We start from the raw sequence: 21,647 nt of genomic DNA on the forward strand, positions 1-21,647 counted from the left end.
GACGTATGTGTTAAGAATTCTGAAGCAGATGTTTTTGGTTACAGCGATTTTATTTTAACAGGATGCAATCAACAGCGCCGCGGACAAAGACAACACCTACTGAGTGATATAAATTCATGGCTGTGTTTGTTCCTGACCAACACTCTGGAAACCGGAAACCACTCTAAAATAGATGAGAGGAACAAATAAGCAGACAGAGTGGAGGTGGAGCAGGAGGGAAGCTCCTGGCGAGGTGTACAGAGCAAAAAATAGATGAGAGGTTGGCGGTTTAGGAACACTACCTTAGTGATAGGTTTAAAGATTTAAAAGCTCCATGATTGGGGGAAAAAATGACAGATGATACAAACAGTTAATTTTAAAAAGTTAATGAGACACTTTCCTGAGGTTAATAACAAGCCCCAGCAGCTTTTCCTGCTGCTGCCGCTCAGTCCTTTATCAGCCTCTCCTCACACGAGTCAGAGTCACTTTCAGCTTCTTGCAGCAATGAGCCGCTCGCTCATCATCCTCGTTCTGCCTCCTATCAGTTGAGCTGTATGACACCAAAAAACGTCGACTCCGAGTCCAAAGAGATGAGGACGGAGGGCCTGTTCGGGATCACGAGCTCCAGCTCCTCGTTTTGAAACAGACGCACTGTGCCTGCAACGATACAAACCGTTCAATCAGACTGAACCGGTGAACGAAAACAAGATGTAGGGCCAGCCATGGGAGCCAATCTGGGATGATCTTACTGAATAAAACTGCACTTCACTTTTGAATAAATTGATTATATTAGGTTGTTTTAGAAAGAAGATAACTGAATGTTCTCATATTTTTGGCACTTATTGTTATAAAATATCAGTCTATCAAATTACTGGTACAGCCCACCTGAGATTAAATTCGTCTCCATGTGACTTTGAAGGTAAAAGCAGTTCAAGCCTGATCTCCTCATGTCCCGTATGGCAACATTTTCCTTCTTACTTTAAAAGAATCAAATGTTTGCAGGTCAAGGCATCAAAAACTGACAAGTGAGCTTGCTCTGCTTCAGTTTAGCCAGACAGTTTATTTTTATGTCTTTCATATTTTTTTTTTTTAAGAGTTCAGTGAGAAGATTGATACCATCCCCATGTCTGCACGGCAGTGATGAGGGCAAAGCCTTGACAAGCAGCAGGAGTGAAAACAGCCTGTTTTCCTCCATCCAAAGGCAATAAAAAAAAAACCACCAGTGGCAGCAGCAGCAGTGTTTCACTGACCTGCAGTGTAGCACGTGTTGGCGGGATCTTCGTCGGGCATGTCTTGCAGGCAGCACAAGAGCTCTGTTCTCGGCCCCGCTTGAATGGATCCCCAGCTCTGAATGATATAGCCCATAACTTCATTCGGAGTCTCAAACAAGACCTGTGAATTAAGCAGAACATCAGTGAATAGTTGGAACAAATTATGGGCAATATCATCTTAGTTATGCTTGAGTGAGGGTGACACAATACTTGTCCAAACACCAAGTAATAACCATCGTCTTGGACAACAATCCTGTTTTCCTTTAGTGAAATCGTATTTCCTTGCTGCAGAGAAACAGTCCAAGGGATCGCTGTTATATTTCCTACGGGGAAAGTCGAGATACACTTATTCAAAACAATGGCAGACAGTGCAGTGCTAAAGCCAAAGACTTGAATTTAGTTTTACCTTTTAAGACTGGCTGTTTGTTAGTCTTAGCTCTTAACTGCAGAAATGATGTTGGAGCTGGCATTAGAGAGGGGAATAAATATAATACTTTAATTTTATTAACTGTGCAAACACTGTTTAAGGTCTCACTACCAGATTAGACCGTAACTAATGGACATATTTTCAGTTCTCAGCTCCAACCCACCTCTGCAGCTGCTCTGTTCCCTTTTTACTCTCCGAGAAGATATCTTCACAGAACTCTGAGCTTTTTGGAAAACACTTGGCTTTATGTCCTAAGAGAAAACAAAGCATTAAGATAGTATTTATTATTGCAATGCTTTCTGAGTACTCACTAATGGCATAAATCTCAGTAGTACAATGTCCAAGATGACTCCATCCTGCATAATCAGTGACATACCTCCCTTGTTTTAGACATCTTGGCCCGTTTCCCATTGACTCCCTCAGAACGTGGCTGATTTAATTGTAGAATTACGTCCCCTTGGAGGTTGCGAAAATCATTTTCTAAAACACTGGCTCTGTGCAGGAGGAAAAGGCTGAGACAAAACATAAGTGCCGTTAGTGATAATAAAGCATTATAAAGCATAGCGAGACTTACAGACTGGATGTCCCCAAGTTGCTCAAACGGCCGAGGTTACACATCAGTGCACTCCGGAAACCTGCACATTCAGTTTCAAAATTAGTTTTCTAAATGAGGAACTATCTTCTCTGCGCCTGTCAAGCTGTTATTCGTTTAGATCACATGAAAATCACGGCCAACTCTGCAGTGTATTGTGAAACTTGCAGTCCGTGTAAGAGCCACATTTTAATAAAAAAAGCCGAGCTCATAGAGCATCATTTGTTCTTGTCAGTACTCGTGCCAGCTTAGTGCGATGTGAAGGAGAAGTCTGAGCTCTATAAATTATCACTACCAGCTGCACAAACACAAAAGACAGACAACTGCATTTCAGACAGAAAATGAAACATTTTAATCCATCAATCAACTCCATTTACAAAAGTATATCCCATTTTATATACAGTATGTACAGACGTGTATTAACAGCTATCATTTCTCTACATGGATTCATTCATAAGGTAACTGAACAATAGCACTGTAACAAAACATATCACTGATATTCTGCAGGGATGCTGTAATTAGTGCAAATGTGCGCAAAAAAAACGAAGTGCTGTTGCTCTGTGAAAAACCTTACAACTCCACTTTTTATGAGTTTTCTTAGCTTTGTGGGGGATACCTTTATGCTTGCTTTGAGCATTTATATAATCTCTTTTTATACCCCTGGAACAGGTGGAGCTAATAAGCTCTTTTTAAACCACCTAAAACTGTTGAGATGATCAGATTCATTAAAAATATCAGATCACCACAGTTTTTGGAGATACAAGATTGTCATTCAACAGCACTTTAAAAAAAAAAAAAAAGTAATTACTAATTATCTGTCAGCGCAATGTCTTCCTTTGCTATAGAGATGCTGGGCGTGTTGACTCATAATGGTGACTATAAATAGATACTTTAGTCTGATGAGGACATTTGGTTCGTTGAGGCTTATCTCTCTCTGCACAGGATCGATACCAATGGAAGGGAAACACTCTATATTCTCCTTTTTAATACAGATGTGGAAGTGAGCAAAGTCACCCACGGTGTGGGGGGGGTCTTCACCTTTAATAACACAGAGTTTCCCCTCGAGAGGGGCGGGTTTAAAAGCTGCTCCAAATCAATGGATTAATCCTACATGGGACAGGAGGTGATGACTTAGTGACTCTGGACACGTGAGACCGTTTTGAGCAACTTTTCCACTTCTGCAGAGGGCCGGTGGTTGTGCAGTTATCCGTTCTGTCCAGCAGATGGAGCCTCTCCGAGCCTGACGCTTCCCAGGAAGGTGGTGTGGTTGGTCATGTTGATGAGTGTGTACTCGTGGGCGATGCGTATGGAGATCCTCTGGCCGGCGCGGAGCGGGCTCACCCCGGCCGTGTAGCAGGTGTTGAACTTGCGCTGGCCCGTCTCGATGCTGCAGGTGCAGCGGAGGAACGGGTTGGAGTCCACCATCACATCATAGCTGGCAATGTCAGTGAAGTTGAGGTAGTACACCTGGCGGGGAGGCGGCGGAGAATTCACATAAGACTACAAGGAACTGTCAAAACACGTTCACAGGGTCACTTAAAATGCTTATTCAGACATTTAGCAGCAGTAGCCAACAAGAGAAAGAATTATAAAGCCTCACATTTAACCACAGGGAGAGGGTTTTAAATATTAACTCAAACATTCATGTCTTAACAAAGCAGGCAGGTTTCCAAGCTTAACTAAAGAACAGCTGTCACTTCTTCTGACTTTGTAAATCTAAAGAGTTACGTCAAGGACCGTACTCACTTCTACCTGACTATATATGAAGTAGACACCGTCCAACAGCACCTCCAGCTGCCCAGTGCGAGAGTGCATTTTAAAGACGCGGTGATGGATGGACACCATCTTCCAGTTCTTTAGGACGCCTTGAGAGAGGTCTGAACAGAAGTGAACACACAAAGAGGCAGAGAGTCAAAATAAACCTACTCAAAGATCAGATCTGAATCTGCAGCAAGGCTCTTTCAGCTTCTGACTCCAGGCAGATATATACACCCGTATTCCTCCACAGTATCATCTTGAACACTGGTATTAACATCAAAATTCTCTGTCTGACTGAATAACCTGATCACCTTCTGTAAAAAAAAAAATAAATAAATAAATAAAAGAATGGCATATTAAACCTTATTTTTTAATGCATGAGAGAAGACTGCATGGAAAAGAATCTATAGTGTTCATATTGTTTCTACTGTAACTTGAGGCTGAGCAGACGCGTCCATTTACAGAGTTCCAGACCCGAGTGTTTGACAAAGGACATTGGCAAGGATGATGCATGGCTGCTGTTTCCTGTCAAACCCAATGGTGTGAATGAGCCTGGATGGAAAACCCACCTTCTCTCACTTGAATGGTTGTTTCCTGGCCTTGCAAATGAACCACTGCAGGCTGCAAACAAACAAACAACAAAAAAAAAAGATCTCTTGTGACGGTTCAAAACAGGAGCAAAAGTGTTTTTTCAGCAACACTGAGCAGGCGGAAACTTGAATATAAATGTGACATACTCTTACCTGGAATTCCTTTGTTTTGGTCCTATCGGCAACCCCTGGATGAAGAAAAGAGAGAAGCAAATTTAAAATTCAAGGCCTTCAACACTGTAGAGGAACAAAAGAGTGATGATAATTAAAACAAAAACACTGACAGAGCTGAAAGATTGCTGTTCCACACGATGTTTGACATCCCGCATCAGAAACTCTCTCACTGCGGAGGCAACGACTTAATCAATTTTGACAACTTGAGCCCCCTTCGAGTGTGGGAAAGTGTCTGCATGCAGGGAAACGCTGTAATCTAAGAAACTAATCTTTCAACTGGTTTTCAGAGCTCTTTGGCTGCAGCCTCACTTATCTCAGCAAATTTTATTTTAAGTTTTATACCTGCCGGACCTTGTGCGCCCGGAGGCCCTTGTGGCCCAGGGGGTCCGGGGGGCCCGGCGGGCCCCACAACATTGCTTCCTGGAATACCCGGGATTCCAGGGATGCCCGGTGGCCCCTGTGGGCCGGGTGGACCCGGGGGACCAGGGGGCCCTGGCACTGAACGCTTTTTTCCTGGAGAGAGAAAGAGAGGAAGCAAAAATGGTTGACAGTGGCTTCACTTCCCTTCAGTCAAAAATTTTTGTATATACAAATAATCTATCAAGTATCAGTGTAAATTCTAAAATTAAATATTTCTGAGTAAAAGCTGTTATGAAATATATTTTTTCCCCTTGAGAAACGGCAAAAATATTGAAATCATGTTTACTTTAAGCCAAGAACATGGCCGCCCTTCCAAAAATAGGCAGCCGGTAGCAGCTTGATTAAAGAGGTTTAGGCTGAATTTGGATTACCTTTTTTCTTGTCTTTTCTTCTTGAAGTGGTTCCAGTCGATTCTGAAAGAAACGAAAACAGTGTGATTCAGCCTGAAATGGTCTCCCAAACAATTATCATCTCGGATAACGTCTCAACCATTCCACCCAATCCGTGTAGGTATCCTAAACGGGCTAAAATAACAGATTCAGAGGTTGTGCGTTGAAAACTGGAGTGGAGGTATGTCAGTCTGTGGTATCTTGTAGTGTAGTAATTTGTAAGTGTGGTTTCACCTCCTCTGTATGAACAAGTGCCTTAAGCATTCACAGGCAGTGGAACTGGAGAAGATCATTAGAGAGATACTTTATCCTGCCAAAATCCTTTTCTTTGAATTAAGCCCAGATGGAGAATGCAGATGAAAGTGTGTTTGTGTGCGTGCGTGCGTGTGGGTTTGCCCTTTAAGATCCTGTGTGTTGGTGTGCATGCGATGCACGTTGGTGGGGCATCTATGTCAGTGCTGGAAAGGAAAAATGCACAGTGTGTGTGTGTGAGTGTGTGTATGTGTGAATGCACGCTCCGTGCACAGCAGAGGAATCCTTTACAGAAAGCTTGCTCTTGTGTTTACCATGTCATTATAACTACAAAGGCCATTTAACCTTAAAACCTCACAGTTTGAGTCCCCCTCAAACATATGGCCAGTGTTTCTCCTCTGGCTAAATGACTGGATGCATCCACATAGATTTCTCTTAACGAGCAGCCCTATCTGGAATCTGGTGCCCGTTAGGAGTGCCGAGAACGTGTGCACACACACGCACACACACGCACGCAAACACACGCACATCACACACACACAAAAGCACACATCTAAGGCTGAGATTACAAAAGCCTTTGTCTGTGTGCTGAGAGCAGAGGAGAGACCTGGGAATGATTAGTGTTTAGAGGCTCGGGACTTTACTGATTTATGTAGAAAGTCTCAAAGGTGAGTTTTTTCTTCTAATTTAAACACAATCACTAAACTTCCCCCAAGTATTCAGTGTCACGCCACAGACATTGGAATGCCTTGTGATCATGCTGCACTTGTTGCACTCAGACAAGAAACTTCAAAGGCTGTGCTTTTTTTTTTTTTTATTATTTGCATAGCTCAGATTCTAAACAAAAACTACAAAAGCAAATTCTGACATATTGGCCATATGGTCTTCTGTGGAGCTATTGATTAACATAAATCAATTTGGAAGATTTATCGAAAACCTTCAGAGGATTTCACAGAAGGCCACCTGGCTCGCCAAAGTGGTACTTTATTTCTCTTGGTTGTATGTTTTGATGCTTCAGACCCCACTGATTACACCGTTTGATTCCAGAGTGTGTAAGTGCTTCGTTGACAGGCACAAAAGATTATTTGGGGGACCCGATATCATTTTGAGACAAGGGGGGGGGGGGGGGGGAGGAACTTACACACGCTTCACAGTCTGTTTCAAATTGGTGAAACCCTCCCAAACTCCTTGTTGTCCTTGTTTGCTGTCCAAGTAATAATCAATTCCATTCCAGTTTAACTCTTGCTCTATAAACTCTGCAAGGTTGTGCGGTGGCGCCACTTTAAGTGAACACAAAGCAGTAAAAACTCAATTTAATAAAAAAAAGAAAAAGTGAGAAACCATTAACAAATTGTTTTCAAAATTGAAGGGGCTTATGCCCAGGATAAGCCTGTTATTTATACTGTAACGAATCTCCTCCAAACAAACAGGGGCTACAGAAACCATTGCTCAACAGTACACCCAGTGCACAGCCAGAGAAGGAGACTGACGCAGGTGCACTGGAGAGCAACAGCTTATTGTTTGATCAAATGTGATAAATTTGGAGCACAAGTTTTGAGAGTAAAAGGACAATCAGCTCTGATATCGGGCTGTGAAGTTAAAAGACACAGCAGCTGTATGTGAAAAGAATAGAAATGAGACCGCACCTGCTTCTGGCTGATTGCCGGGACTCCTTTTCGCCCGCTGAGTTATACCTCTGGTGTCCTCTGTGGCGTGGAAGTCGCTACTTCTGTGCAAGAACTTTTCCTGGTGGGACACAGAGACAAAAAAAAAGCCATTATGTATGGAAAATTACACAAAATTCAAGCGTGCCGTGGCTTTAAACACAGAGACTGAGGCTTGAACACTGGGAATGTGGCGAATATTAATACCAGTCAAGACCACCTTAGATGAATTATGTGGAGCAAACAAAAGACATGAATGAGACACAGTTTTTGAGAGTGAAACCGATGTTACAAGTGGCCTTTCTATTCTTGAGGGATAATGTTTGCACAGACACAACTTGGGGCATTTGAAAAGATGTGAGACACTGTCAGGCGGCTCATTCAGTTGTGGCCAAGTCATTGTCTCTCCCATCGGGGCTGTAACCTATCCTGTAACCCAAGTCACTTTTGTCTGTGTTTCTGCCGTTTGAGACAGTCACCTGGACACGACTGCTCTAAAATTCACCTTTTTATACAAAAGGAGGACATGAACTGTAGTTAGCAATACCCATTCACATGGCACCTGGTCCCAGCCCTATTCAGTGTTGGCATGAATAAGCGAAAAACAAAATGCTAAAGAAAAGGGATCTGATGGAGCTGCTCTGAGCTCGTCCCCAGGAACAGGAAAAGCTGTGCAGCCGTGGCGGGGTGTTCCCATGGGCGAGTGAGCGGCGGGACAAACCGCATGCTTGTGTTCTTATGTGACTCGTTTTGGGTCGACCCGCATTCACATGAACTCTGTGGGACGCGCTGACCTGACTGTAACACGCTCAAGACGTGACCGGCTCCGACAAGGAAAAGTTTCGTGCTGAGAAGTCAGAGTTTCAAACACAGAGTCGCTTTCTGTTAGAACCGCCAGTTTGTGATCACATCTTTGGAGGGTTCCCAGGATCCGATAGACAAAGAGACCTGGCACAGGAAACGCAGCGAGACCACCCAAAGCCTTCTTTTCGTCAAGGTTCACAATATACGAGATCGCTTTCGGTCATGCTTTGGAGTGTCAGCATAAATAATGGTAGGAGTGCGAGGCATAAATGTTCTCACTGGCTGAGGACAGACAACCAGACGGGCCCGTATGTAGCGCCGGACATCTGCTTGGTGTTTGGATAACTGACATGTCCAAAGCAGTGACACGTGCAGCACCTTAGCGTGGATCAAACGCTCATAAATAAAGCTGTATCGTTTAGATTTACCGCTAGAAATGAACCAGACAAGCTTACCCGACAAACAATTCTGACCTCTCTCTTCCCATGGGGGCCTGCCCTGAGATGACATACTCCCCATTTCCATCTGTGACGCTCGAGTAAACATAGTTATTAAACCCCGACGACAAGAAATCTCCATCTCCCGAAAGCAAAGTGAACTCCTTGTGGGTCTCTGTGTGGTTTGAAGGCACAGCCACTGAAAGAGCATGAGGAGACAGACACGAAAAGTTATGTTTCCAGTTTCTTCGATACCTCATCTCAGATGTGGGACGACCCCCCCCCCCCCCCCCCCCGCCGTCATGGGGTGAGAGATGAGTTGTATCGTGTCAAACACCCCTGTTGGCTATGTTGGGCAAGCTCAAAGCAGTTAAAGTCTCCATCTCTGACCAGCTGGCAGCCATGTCTGACCTTATAAGTACGGGAACTCCACCTCGATGGAGGAATATGTGCTGGAGTGGTTTATCCACACACAGACCTCCAGATGTTCCTGCAAGCAGCAACGTTCGCCGTTCATTTGGCGTGCAGGTGTCTCCACATCTCCTCTCCAGCTGTTGGCATATGGGGGGGGGGGGGGGGGTTTACCTCTCAAAGGATTCTTGGTGTATGCTCAGGCATATGGCATTACACTTTCGTCTGTTCTGACAGCCAAACATGATTCAACAGCCAATTTTCTGGCCCGAGATTAAGCTCCAGCAGAACGACAAAAGACAAACAAGCAAGTCTGCGAGGCTACTACCAAAGTGCTGCGGCTTCAAGTTCTTTCATTATGCGACTGTGAGAAATGGTTTTGCGCTCTTGTTTGCTTCATTTCACTTCATTACAACATTTACAGCCTTCATACCCTTCAAAGGCACACAGAGTTACAGTAAATCACGATGACAACGTGTTGGTATGTATGCCAAGTGCCAACTATTGAGTAAACCATTCTTTTTCAACACAAGGGAAAAATGCTATTAATTAGAGGGCTTTCAAATCTTCAAAGCGTGGGGGTTGCAGTTGTGCGCAGACGACGCGATTCCCTGTTGCTTCGTGAGGATATGACTAAAATTCAGTCACCCCAGGGATGTGTAATTTTGGGATCACAAGCCTCCTTTTTTTTGCCGTATTAACACTTAACTATTATCACGGCTTGAATTCTTACCAATTTTAGAACTCAAACTACCAAAAACTCCCAGAGATTCATAACAATTCAGTCTAATTGTGAAAATGAGATCCAGCTTGTGCATTTTTTTTTTTTTTTCCTCAAACGTCGGGCGTGCTGCACTGCTTCTGGCTCACGTTTCTCCACAAATGCAGACATGCTGGTTTCTGAATTTTGGACTATCACTTAAAGTTCTGTGGTTGGGAATGCGAGGTTACAAAGTTGAAGGGGTGAAACTGAGGGCTGGTGGCTGCGGTTGCAGACCGGGTGCCCGTCACCACTCCACAGGCATTACTAACTTCAGTGGCATGCATACACTTGAGAGCCGATTGCTTATAATACTCCTGTGATTCACACTCTTGGATTCAACGCCGACAGCGCGTTTTCTTCTTAAATATCATATGAGAAGAGTGTTCTTCCCACTCAGTCGCTATCAGACACTGCTCTCTGGAAGGACATGTGTTTCTAACCATAACTTGGGGTAATTTAATAACAGTACGCATAGATTGTCATCTAAAAGACCTGCGGAGCTCAACCTGAGGGAAATGTAGCCTGTCAGCAGCCAATCTCTTCTCAGACTGTTGCAACACTTGCTGGCAAAGTGATTCATAGCTGAATTCTGTGAGTGCCTTGAGAATTTATTATTTTGGTAGATGTTTGTGACTCTGGACTTAATCTTTACTGGGCGTCTACGCCATCTGTCTGTCAAAGAAATTCAGACTCGTATGGAATAAGTCTGCATCCTTGTAATACTGAGGCTTCTACCTCCTATGCTTTGTGCTTCTCCGACACATGTGTCGATACCAATTAATCCCCGGCATGTCGCCCCGCTCCGTGTGCCTCCACGTTACTGCTGCTTAAACTAATCATGCACTGGTCACAATTAAAGTAGATGCGGGTGACAGCCCACCCTGGGCGCCCCTGCGCTTGTATGCTGGTGAGGACTTTGTGTCCCATCAAACTGACTTTTTTAATAGCCGTTAACTAGACTCCAGATGTTTCAGCATCTGTTCTTTGTGAGACTTTGAAGGCATACATCAGAGGAGAAGATTATTTCATATAATGGTTATAAGAAAAATGTTAGGCGCAGGAATAAAGCGCTATCTGAGTGAGCACAATTAAACAGTTGGCGGAGAACCTTTTATGACGCCTCGCTCCCTGACATCAGGTGAATGAAGGTCGGGCTGACTGAGGGTGACACTTGCTCTCGGTATGCTCTACATCACACTCTTACTGCAGGTTTTAGAGCCACACACACCTGGGAGAGAATTTTTACTGTTGGGAACAGCGCAGATCTGCTGGACAGCTGGGATTTACTGCCTTGCTCAAGGGCATATACCAACTATGCCTGTTGAGGTGAAGACTGTTTGTTCACTTCCCGGGCTCAGATCATAAATGGCCAGATCATCTGCTCTCATTAAGAAGCAACTAGGAAGACGTGGAAAAAGTGCGAAGTCTCAAGTGGTACCTAATTTCTAACCGCATTCCAGAAATGAATGAATTTCTGTTACAAATTACAATGCTTTGATGATATGTTTTATGTCTCCAGAGGTGTTAAAGTGCCTCGTTAGACAGCAAAACCATTGTGTTCTCATATCTGAGCAGAGAAAATTAAGACAATACAATTTTGTAAACACCCCAAGAGACTGAAACAGATCTATATTGTTACAAAGTTGATTTTATTTTATTTGCTGCTTTACTTTGTGTTCTCTTTCCTTGCTTCGCCTCACAACTCAAGCTCTAAGTGGTCTTGTCTGTTTACAGTAAGATGCGAGCTGATTATGGACTTGCACTGTTACCACTTGCACAGTCGTGATAGTTATCTGGGACTCCGAGCCCGTCTCTGCCTGCAGATCAGGTGCATCACTCTGCATATAAAGCGTGCAGGTCTGCAGTAAAGCAAAAGGCCTCAACAGCCGTTTATCTGTGTAAATTGGTATATATTAAGAAAAACTTAATAAAATGTTAAACTGAGAAAATTGTAATCTGCATTGAAGCTGAATTTGATGCCAGAATAACTGAACAGACATGCAAGCCCTCATGTAACTTTCTAGTAATTACAAGAACTTCAGTCAAACTTCATCTCAACTAAGCAAAAGCTTTATTTCTGTTCAGTCTGACTGCAAAAACGCAGTAAACAGGACAATTATTCCCCATTCCTGTGATTTCTGACAGACCTGGTGCTTATCGAGGTTGATCTTTGTTTGACACTGACCAGCCCTGCTGAAAACAATAAGGCTTGCACTAAATTGTGTGTTTAAAGCTGTTCTTACATGACAAGAAACCACACCACTTGTCTTTTTTAAAACAAAACTCCACCACGCTGCAGAGTAACCTGAGTTTAAACTGATGCATCGGTACCATACCATGACAAGGCCAATGGATTTCATGTCTGTGATGTCCGATTTCGGCCTGCGTGGTACGGCTGTTTGTTCCTATGCCTGATTTGCTTTACTTTGTTTTTAAGTCTCTTCACGTTCTGTTACACTTGTCTGTATACCTGGCCATCACATCAAATTTCAGTGATGCTGCTGAAGTGCCTTTGATGAAGACGTGTGTGAAAAATCCAATAAACAATTTTTAGCTGTACAAAAGAGCGTCTTCAAAGGACAGACCTGAAAAGCTAACAAGTGCGGCCGCTGCGTCTAAATGCCACATGCTCCTGTTTCTCCAACTATGTAAACTGTGGGATGTGTAATCAGAGTTGTTTAATGCAGACATCTGGCAAGGACAGCATCACAGCGCTGCTAAATATTTACAGCTGGGCCACAGTCTTTCACCTCATGAAGCGTCACCATCTGGGTTGAATACCAGGCCCATCTCACTCGGCTTTAACCAGGGAAAGCCACTACTACCTAAAATAAGATGCACAGAAAGGACACGCTGAGGACTAAATATATAGGTTGAAATCCTGACCTGAGCCACGGCGCTTCCGTGGAGGAATAAATACATCCATTACGGAAAACTTCAATTTCGCAGGGTTACTATCAAGTTCTGCACAACTGAGGGGGTCACCTTCTCTGCAAAAAAAGGTCACACACATGGTGATACATGAGCTAAATGAGCGAAGGTAAAGTTGAGAGGCACACTTGGCGCTTTTTGCAACTGACGGAATTAGGGAGAACGGTGGTGGTGGTGGTGGAGGGGGGGCTGTTGCCAAAGCCACAGACAACACAGTGAAGGTTCAATCAGCCCGCTGCCAGAAAAGAAAACACATGTGAGACGAGGGGCTGGCTCCGCTCCAAGTACCAACTGCCCCATCTAAGTCCTGATGAATTTACATCAGCCCTGGAGCTTTGCACCTGCTGGTGATCCACTTCATTTTCCGTCCACCTGCTGCAGCACATGGACTGACCCCTCACTGCCAGTCCAGCTGGGCTGCAGGAACCAACCTCTGGAAACAAGTGAGTGAAATGCACTTCATATCAAGAAGTAAGAAACATTTTTTGAACAGCAGCACTTTTTTTTTTTAACCATGCCTCACCCCAAACACCCCTAAAATATGCCACCCTGTGTGTGTTTACCTGAACAGGAGACAGAAACCTATACCTCGACGCATCCTTGTCCAAGAGGCTGAGACACGCACGGATGCAAACATATTTGTCTGGAAAACCGAGCTGGCAAAACTTCGTGACAGGCTACTGTAAAAGAAGTTGCCCAGGCAGAGAACATGCCATGGCAGAGCCGACGCAGAACCTGACACCGTGATACCGAGGAGGAGGAGGAGGACGGGACGGAGGTGAATGAACACGATCAGCCTCCGTGTCAGGAACGAAAACAATGCCGTTTTCAACAAGCTACCGTGCCTTTTCATTGTCATTAATATGTATCAGGTTGTTTCTCTTTAGGGATGCGTTTACCTCCTGGCCCTCTCTGCTGCTGCTGCTGCTGCTGCCGGGGTCCAGACGCGGGTGTCCGGGGGAGAGCCCCTCCGCCGGGTCAGCCGGGTCACTGCCCGCAAGTGTCAGCATTGAGTCCCGCTTCTGGTGGATTATTTCCCTTTTGACTTCGGACCGCAGATCCAAATAGCAGACGAGCGTGACCGCGTGCAGGGACAGCGACAGCAGGAATAATCCCAGGAAAACAACGCTGCTGCTCCGACCCCTGCACTTCTTGTTGCACGTGCAGGGCGCCGCCGTGGGCATCACTTTGTCCGGGAAGTCCTCCGCGGATGAGCCGTCGCATGCCATTATCGGACGGAGGGGCGAGTCATAGGCTCCTTATCGGCATAATCGGCTCGGGCCGCGGCTATTCATTTACGCGGAGACTCATAGGTGCAGCCGCAGGTCGCTGCAAACTTCTCCCAGTATCTGTAGTAACAGTGGAGCCACGCCCACCGCCGCTCTGATTGGTCCGGACACAATTACCAGCCCGCACGGTCCGGGCCGCAGGTTAAGGGGGCTGGACGCAGTGGCTGAGCGACACCTGATGGACAAACCCCGCAACTGCAGCGCATCCGAGCCTTGGAGTGATGATGTGAGGATATTATTACTGCCTTTCTTCTCCTCCTGTTTGTTGCTTCCTCTGTTTTGTGATTGCACATTTCGTGACCTCCATCCTGCTGTGTGAGTGTGAATAAAGATGGGTGGTCACTGATGCATTGTTTATGCGCACGTTTTATGTGTTTTAGGGTTTGGGCGTGCTATTTTTCATTGGCTTACTTTGTTTGGGGCTTTGTTTTGTAATGTGGGTGGCACATGGGCAGTGGTGCATGGACCGGTGGTCCTGAGTGAAGAGCTGGTTCAAACCCTTGGTAAATATTGCCCGGCATTGTTACTGAAAGAGAGCATGCGGTTGATGACTAAATCATATCATCAAAGAGTGGAAAAGTAATACAAATTATGCTCTTAAACAGACTACAGATTACATGATTATGCTTAATTGCATTTGGACTCTGTCGGCCTGAACAGTTTGATAGCAGGCCTGGAAAAGAGTCAATGTCACAGTGAGTTCAGCAACACTTTGTGTACAACACCATCAAACACTCTAAACATGTGTCACTCGGCTGCACTTGGGGAGTAGTTTGACATTTACATTACGAAAATGCCAACTGAGGACAATGCTTTTACAAGACTGACTGTGGCTTTGCGGCTTCGACATTTTCGAGCTCCAAAGCCGACCTCAGTGCTTTTCTGAAGTAGACACTTTGATCTCGGGAGCGAGGAACCGGCGCATCAGCCCGTCCTTCAGCTTCGGGATGATGAAGCCGACGTGCTAAGCAGGCTTGAAACTTGGTGGAGCTGATGGATCACCATCTTTGATTAGTTTCTTGGCAATTGCCACAATGCATCCGTCTTCATTTCACCGGGACAAAACCTGACATTTGCGTGCACTTGACCTACACGGGGGTACACGCTCTACGTGCTCAATCTGACAGACCCTGAGTAACCGCTGGCTTTCACTGGATATTGTGCGGGAAAATAATGGAGAAGAATGACTTTTAGAGATCAGAAAATGGTATTTCATCATGGTGAAATATTTCTACCATAAAGCTGATTACTCTGTGAAGGTGAGATTCAATATTTCTTTTGGTTTCCTGCTGCCATCACTGCATCACTTTTTATTTTCCTTCATTTCTCCAACTCATCCTGGAGGGGAAAAAAAGTGTTTCTCGTCAGCTGCCACTGAAGGGCAGCATTGCCAAGCCATAAATCAATAACGCTGCATTCCAGCGTCCTGCTGAACTTGAACTTAAAATCTACGGCTACGGCCTCTTTTAGTCACATAATGAAATTTAATTTTATCCAGTGCTTCTAATGTATAGCTGCGAGTGTAGCTTTGCTCAGCTTCTCTGTGGACTATTGATCTCAAATTAAACATCCTTCCTCTTTTTCTCCTGGGAAGTCATTTCTCCATTGTTAGCACATTAGATAGTGAAATCGAAGGAAGAAAGACATCCAAAGTAACCCTCAAAGGGCCTGTGACTGAGGGCTGCTCCTAAGCATGTTTGCCACGCTTCTCATCCAAAGCAGCAGGCACAATGACTTTCAGAAGCAGACGATTGGGGACGGGAATAGTTAAGCAAATACATTTTCAGTAATTCCACTCCACTTGGCATATTTAATTTCTCTTAGCTGGAGTACAAGTAAATGCCCTGAGAAATTTATTCCATCAAAATCTAATTTTCAAACTTGTTTGTTTTTGGGGGAGGAGGAGGTGAAACTGCCCTGAGCTGGAGGTCAAATTCATCACAATGAGTCGAGTCTCTATCTACTGCCTTGTTTCAGACGACACAACTCAACGCTAAAGCCTGTGACAAATGAAACTGGTTTTGTCGTGATTGGCTCTTTTTTTTTCTTTTTTTTTGGCATTGAAAAAAGCAGGAATAATTCTTATAACGTCCCCCGGGCTTCAATGCAGCGTTCATAAATGGTGTGCCACTCTATCCTCTCTGAGCTTATAACAAGATTTAGAGGCTTTCCCTGCCAGATGATAGAGGAATAGGCACTCTTATATTTTACCACTGAGAGTTGAGTGGTAGGCCGAGGACGGCTGCTTCAAGATGCTGTAGGAAAATGATGGATGGTAAGGAGTTGCTATCTGTACATTTCTCCTTTTCTCCTACTCATTGATAAAGAAACTGAAATTCAAATTGACTTTCAATTGCTATTAGAAGAAATCAGATTCGAACTAAAGTGATTCATGGCTACTCGGATAATGCCATTACACATTACAGCAAATTGTTTCAGACGTCCCCACCCCATACATTACCTTCTCGGGACGAAGTCTTTGTTTCTGCATATTGGATTGTGGAGGTGTAACCTTGGCTAATTGATATCCTGTGGCATTTGATTTCCCACCTATAAATCTCCTGTAAATTGGAACATGTCTGCCATTTCTCCGAACAATGATGAATTCACTCCCATTGTGGATGTCTATCTTAAGAGTCCTTATCAAGATTGGTCAGCTTTCTCTCTCTCTCTCTCTCTCTCTCTCTCCCTGCTTTGTCTTTTTTGCACTGAGCTGCTTTTGTTCGTTCACCTTGGTTTTTCCTCCTTCCTTCTGTTGGCTGACTGCTGTGTGCAGGTAACCTAATTGATTTTTTTTTTCTTCCTAAATCCGCACAGACTTGACGGAGTTTAGTTGCCCTTTTAGCATGCAAAGGTTTGTTTTACGCCATTTCTCAAGGCAACTATGTTCAAGGGAATCTGCAAACAATACCCCTTCACGTTCAGTAAAAGAGTTTGTTTTTCTACTGTTTTAGTAGCTCTTGTTTATCAGCTACAGACGAGATAAAAGCAGGTAATAAAACCTTAGAAAGAGACTATTTTATAAGGCAAAGACACTGAATTTTGCATCTATTCAATTCAAAATTAGATCATAATTTAAGGTGTGCTCTAGAGGAGACTTATCGGGTATTAAGTTGTCTTGTGAGGTCCTTCTTACATTCATAGTTTTTTTCATAGTATTTACAGAAAGCAGGGGTGACTGAGAGAGAAAGAAACAAGAAATATTAATTGTTCTTTATATGTCAAGTGAATATCCTCATTAAATGCAGTGACTCTCTCACTTTGAATTTAATAAATGTTAATATGCAATTATTACCAACTGTGTATTGTGTACACAACAGTTTTTTTAATAGATTGCATGAATATATATGCAGACTAAAAGTGAAATGCTTCCGTCAAAATAGAACACGCAAGTATATAACTACCATGAAGTGGAACAATATATAAACTCCACACAGATTTGTTACTTTTTGAAGAGGCATCCCAATGTCTGACTGCTCATTTTTACATAATTTCATTGGATTTTGACTTGTTTCTACACTATATACCTTTTCTGTCACACCTGCAATTTGAACGTGGAACACTCAAAACGATTCAGTACCAGAGGAGATAACTCTGTTTTCATATTTTCTTTTGGCATGACGGATTGGAACTACATACCTGATCAGACCTGCAACAGGATGCAGACTCAGAAATGATTTCCAGCAAAAAAAAAATGTGTTTGTCTTTTCAGTTTTTTGTTTGGTCTTTTGATAGGCTGTGTCTGGCCCTTCAGCTGTAAAATATAGCAGTGATGGATCCTGGTCATACCAATCCTCCGCACTGCATGTTTTCTGCTCAAACAAACCTGATTGTAATGAAAATCTTTTTTTTGCGATTTTTTGGGACTGGATGATGATACTGATGTATTTTAACAGAGACATACTGAAACATGTGAGATAGTGTTCCTCCAGGGCCACGATTCAATACCGTTCAGCTAGTTATGAACCTTCTTCAGTATTAGAAAGAGCCATGAGTGATTTTTTTGAATGAGAAACCCCTTGTGTTTAAAAAAAAAAAAGAATTTTATCAGCAGAGATAAAAAAATAAATAATAAAAGAAAAATTACCAAAACAATGAGCGGAAACACATCAACTATTTCAGTGCGGTTTCACAGAGGATAACGACAATGAACAGCTGTCGCATCACATATAATGTTTAAATTAGATGTTAATTAACACAGCTCTCAGAATAGTAATGTAAGTAATTGATGTACTTGATAAGCTGTGACACAAATGAGAGATTCACATTTAAGCTCTTTCAATAACCGTACACAGACTTTGATGTAAGTTTCTGTGCCTGAAAGCACTTTTTTTTCATGTGCCAAGACTTCACTGTTGGAGGCAAAGTATTAGCGGTGATGTTTTGCTGAAGAGGCTGGATTTTTCTGCCTTGCCTAAAGCTCCTCAGAACTCCTCTGAGTAACCCTGTCTGTTACACTGCAGTCCCATCAGCAGAGCAGAGACACGATAATGTAATTGCATTTATTAATGAAAAGCAGAAGACCTGTAAGACATACAGCGCAATCACACAAAGTGGATAACAAAGAAAACCCAGCAGAATGCAACAGTGCTGATGATTAACTGCCGTACGGCTGTGGGGATTCACACAACTCTTCCCTTCATAAAATCCACCCAGTTCTTTTCTGTACCAGCTTTATCAATCTTAAAGTCACGAGGGGCAGAAGCCTTCCCCGGCTGACACTGGGAAGAACACAGCGTACACCTGGGACAGGTGACACTCAAACTTTCACAATTACAGGGAAATTAGATTTCATAATATGTAATTCACATGCATATGTTTGAGTTGTGTTGATATAGGGAGAATTTGTGAACCCCAAATAGAATACCATAAATCAAACTACACCACTCTGCAACTGCATTGAAAAAAAAACAAAAAAAAAACACAACTTTTGATCAACATAGTTTATGCAACTGCAAAATTGAAAGATTTTATCAGTCAGCTGATGTTTTGAACCACTTTATCCTGAGCAACATTCAACACCTGAGGTTACAAGTCAAAACAGAAGTTTATCGATTTGTCAAAATGTTTTTTTCTTTAAAGAATTGTCTTAAAAATCATTAATCTTTAATTTGACGTCTTATGAATACAAACAGACTGATATCACTACGACAAGGTCAGAGCACTAAATCACTCTCTGGGTTTTAACATTAGAATAAAATATTAAAATAATCTGACGTAATCTGTTGATGCAACTCCTTTGAAAAATGAATAAGTTCAACAATCATTTATCAGTGTTGAATATGAAACATTTTCAGTTTTTTTTTTATTTAAAGGTGAGTTCATGCATCTTCTTTTATCTCTTGAATATATAGACACTCAGACACGGAGACAAACCTGGAGAAAACCAAAGGGCGAACATGCAAACTCCACCCTTCCCAAGCCTGTCATTGTGAAACAACAGTACTAACCACAACAGTATCATGCTGCACGACAGTTAATGCAATCATCAATATATTTTACACTTGAAGAAATAAGTGAGCGTGACTTGAAAATGTGCCGTTTAACACAGACAATTTTCAGCTTTCTTTGGTTCACACAAGTTTGTGATCATGCTTCTAATCACTTCATGAATGATTTAATTTTTCCTCCGGGAAATACCTTTTCAGTGGAAAAAAGTGCCCACTGCAAATGTCATTTATTAGCTCTATTAATGCAACACCTGTTTCTTGTTTGATAAGGATGATGAAAAGCGTCTAACACTTAGCCAATCAGCCAAGAACTGCTAGTAATGAAAAACTGACAGTTTTCAGAGAACTATGTCTGTTTATTAGCTTCTCAGAAGTGATCCTTTAGTCAAATTAAAGAATTTGTTCTGCTTGGTTTTGCAGTGACTTGTTGTAAAGTGAGGTAACACTCAAGCTGAGAAATAACAGCATTTTAACATAAGTTTTAAAAACAAAAAAAACAAATACATATCTGGGTTTGTTGTAATTTATTTATATTGTCTGTGGCTCGTGTGGTGTGGTTTAAGTTAAAAGAAAAATCACCTTGTATCTTTTGTGACGAGTTGTAATCCGAGTCACATTCTTCCTGGTTTGTTGCCATCTCCATTATTTCAGGAATGTCTCCGTTTGAGGTTTTTCGGCATCGAATTGCGCCGTAGCCCTCAGCAGGTAGAGCGAGAGAGGCGCGACTTGGACTATCTTCTTGTAGACACTTGTGTATCTTGGATGCGCCGTGAAGCTTGAACCCAATAAAGAGGTGAAATATGAGCGAGACGCGTGTTTATGCGGGCCTTTATATGTGCCAGGCTGATGGTTTACGGCATCTGTGTTCCCTGGATGTTTTCCACCGCGCTTGTTTGTGAGGCTCATGTGGGGCTGCCACCTTCAATAAGCAGTCACTGCCCTTATCGAAGCCTCTAAGCCAGGCCAACAGCATGATCAAGAGGCACACCTGAGGTGAACCCAGAGGTAATCTACACTCCGGCTTCTTTCCGCTCCGCCGCCCTCTTTGTTTGTTCTCCTTGTCTTGTGTGTTTTATTTACTTAGATTTTCATTTGGCTTGGAATGGGGAGAATATTTCGTGGCAGGCCACTGCGTCACTCTGGATCGGAGCCCTCTGTGAAATCATGTCATGATAATCTACCACTCCCGCATGTCAGGGTTTTTTTTTTTTTCATTTCCCACCGACAACCCAACGACCCCAGTCCATCTCATCCACTACCACCCATGCACTTTGTCACTCGTTTCTTCTTCTTTTTTTTTTGTTGTTGTTGTTGTCCTCCTCAATCTTGCACCTATTCTCCACTCGTAAAGCCACTTCTCAGCACAGTCACCGCTGGGAAGAAAAATACCTTCTTGCTCAGGTCAGCGTTCATATTTTTTTTTCCCCCCTCATGGGGTGAGTTCACCTGAACTCCACAAGATGAATGACTCCAGTGCTCTCACTCGGAAATGGCTGTAGTTAAACAATACGGCCCCATTCCTTCCTTCAAACAGCTGAATGGACGGGCTCAAAAAATACAAATGGGACGTGTGAAAAGGCCAACCACTGAAAGTAATTGCTGTTGTGTTCACCTGAGAGAAAGAAAACAACTTACAAAGAAGTTATTTGCAGAACACCATGAAAGAAACATATCAAATTGCCCAAGCAGAAGTGGCGGCGGTTCAATCACCCGAAATGAACTAATTCCTTTTTAAAAGCATTCTCGGTTATTTTGACTCTCTCTCCCTTTTTTTTTTTTTTTTCCAACCTGATGAACACTTTAAACACAAAGAGCAGTGTTAATGCTGCCTGACACCTTCACACGCTGATGACTTTAAAAGACTGCCCTGTGAAGAAGCGGACAGCGATACCCAGTCATCTTGTAACGTGGCTTCAGAAAACCACAGAAAAGACTCTCAAAGCTGGCATAGCTGTGACACCAGGAGAATACCAGAGAGGAAAGACCCAACAGCAGCAGGCCCAGTCTGCTGAAGTCAAATTTCTTTGTCATTTTATATCTAATTTG

The 21,647-nt window shown here is 43.2% G+C and overlaps 2 protein-coding genes and 2 long non-coding RNA genes across 5 annotated transcripts; 1 reads left to right on the plus strand and 3 right to left on the minus strand.

Annotated features, from left to right (window-relative positions):
• Window positions 1-59: 59 nt before the first annotated feature.
• LOC115405635 (tumor necrosis factor ligand superfamily member 13B-like) lies at window positions 60-2,298 on the minus strand. The gene is made up of 6 exons (XM_030115273.1): window positions 2,054-2,298; window positions 1,841-1,928; window positions 1,657-1,713; window positions 1,461-1,573; window positions 1,230-1,371; window positions 60-636 (listed from the first exon to the last, which is right to left on the minus strand). Exons 1-6 carry the CDS (start codon window positions 2,237-2,239, stop codon window positions 521-523), a joined length of 702 nt encoding a protein of 233 aa, XP_029971133.1. The 5' UTR covers window positions 2,240-2,298; the 3' UTR covers window positions 60-520.
• LOC115405646 (uncharacterized) lies at window positions 497-2,812 on the plus strand. The gene is made up of 3 exons (XR_003933448.1): window positions 497-507; window positions 1,387-1,393; window positions 2,652-2,812. It is a non-coding gene; the product is annotated as an uncharacterized LOC115405646 (long non-coding RNA).
• LOC115405652 (uncharacterized) lies at window positions 2,629-21,421 on the minus strand. The gene is made up of 3 exons (XR_003933449.1): window positions 21,410-21,421; window positions 17,447-17,449; window positions 2,629-2,744 (listed from the first exon to the last, which is right to left on the minus strand). It is a non-coding gene; the product is annotated as an uncharacterized LOC115405652 (long non-coding RNA).
• eda (ectodysplasin A) lies at window positions 2,739-14,187 on the minus strand. 2 transcript variants are annotated; one of them, XM_030115262.1, is made up of 8 exons: window positions 13,762-14,187; window positions 7,499-7,598; window positions 5,583-5,624; window positions 5,134-5,304; window positions 4,771-4,805; window positions 4,597-4,648; window positions 4,022-4,146; window positions 2,739-3,736 (listed from the first exon to the last, which is right to left on the minus strand). In XM_030115262.1, the coding sequence occupies exons 1-8, from the start codon at window positions 14,089-14,091 to the stop codon at window positions 3,473-3,475; spliced, it is 1,119 nt and encodes a 372-aa protein (XP_029971122.1). In that variant the 5' UTR covers window positions 14,092-14,187; the 3' UTR covers window positions 2,739-3,472. The 2 variants fall into 2 exon arrangements, with proteins under 2 accessions (XP_029971122.1, XP_029971113.1); XM_030115253.1 differs by having other exon boundaries at window positions 4,016-4,146; window positions 13,762-14,186.
• Window positions 21,422-21,647: the final 226 nt, after the last annotated feature.

This window comes from Salarias fasciatus, chromosome 2 (genome assembly GCF_902148845.1).
Source record: "Salarias fasciatus chromosome 2, fSalaFa1.1, whole genome shotgun sequence".
NCBI lineage: Eukaryota > Metazoa > Chordata > Actinopteri > Blenniiformes > Blenniidae > Salarias > Salarias fasciatus.

Bases quoted from the DNA above. Each gene is read 5' to 3' on its own strand.
- eda (XM_030115253.1), bottom strand. From the start codon at position 14,091: ATGGCATGCGACGGCTCATCCGCGGAGGACTTCCCGGACAAAGTGATG. The intron at 7,599-13,761 runs GTAAACGCATCC...GTGTCCCACCAG, and splicing joins GCAGCAGAGAGGGCCAGGAG to GAAAAGTTCTTGCACAGAAG. The intron at 4,147-4,596 runs GTGGGTTTTCCA...ACTTCTGTTCAG, and splicing joins AACCATTCAAGTGAGAGAAG to ACCTCTCTCAAGGCGTCCTA.
- LOC115405635 (XM_030115273.1), bottom strand. From the start codon at position 2,239: ATGCTTTATAATGCTTTATTATCACTAACGGCACTTATGTTTTGTCTC. The intron at 1,929-2,053 runs GTATGTCACTGA...GTTTTCTCTTAG, and splicing joins AGATGTCTAAAACAAGGGAG to GACATAAAGCCAAGTGTTTT. The intron at 1,372-1,460 runs GTATTGTGTCAC...CTTAATTCACAG, and splicing joins ATTACTTGGTGTTTGGACAA to GTCTTGTTTGAGACTCCGAA.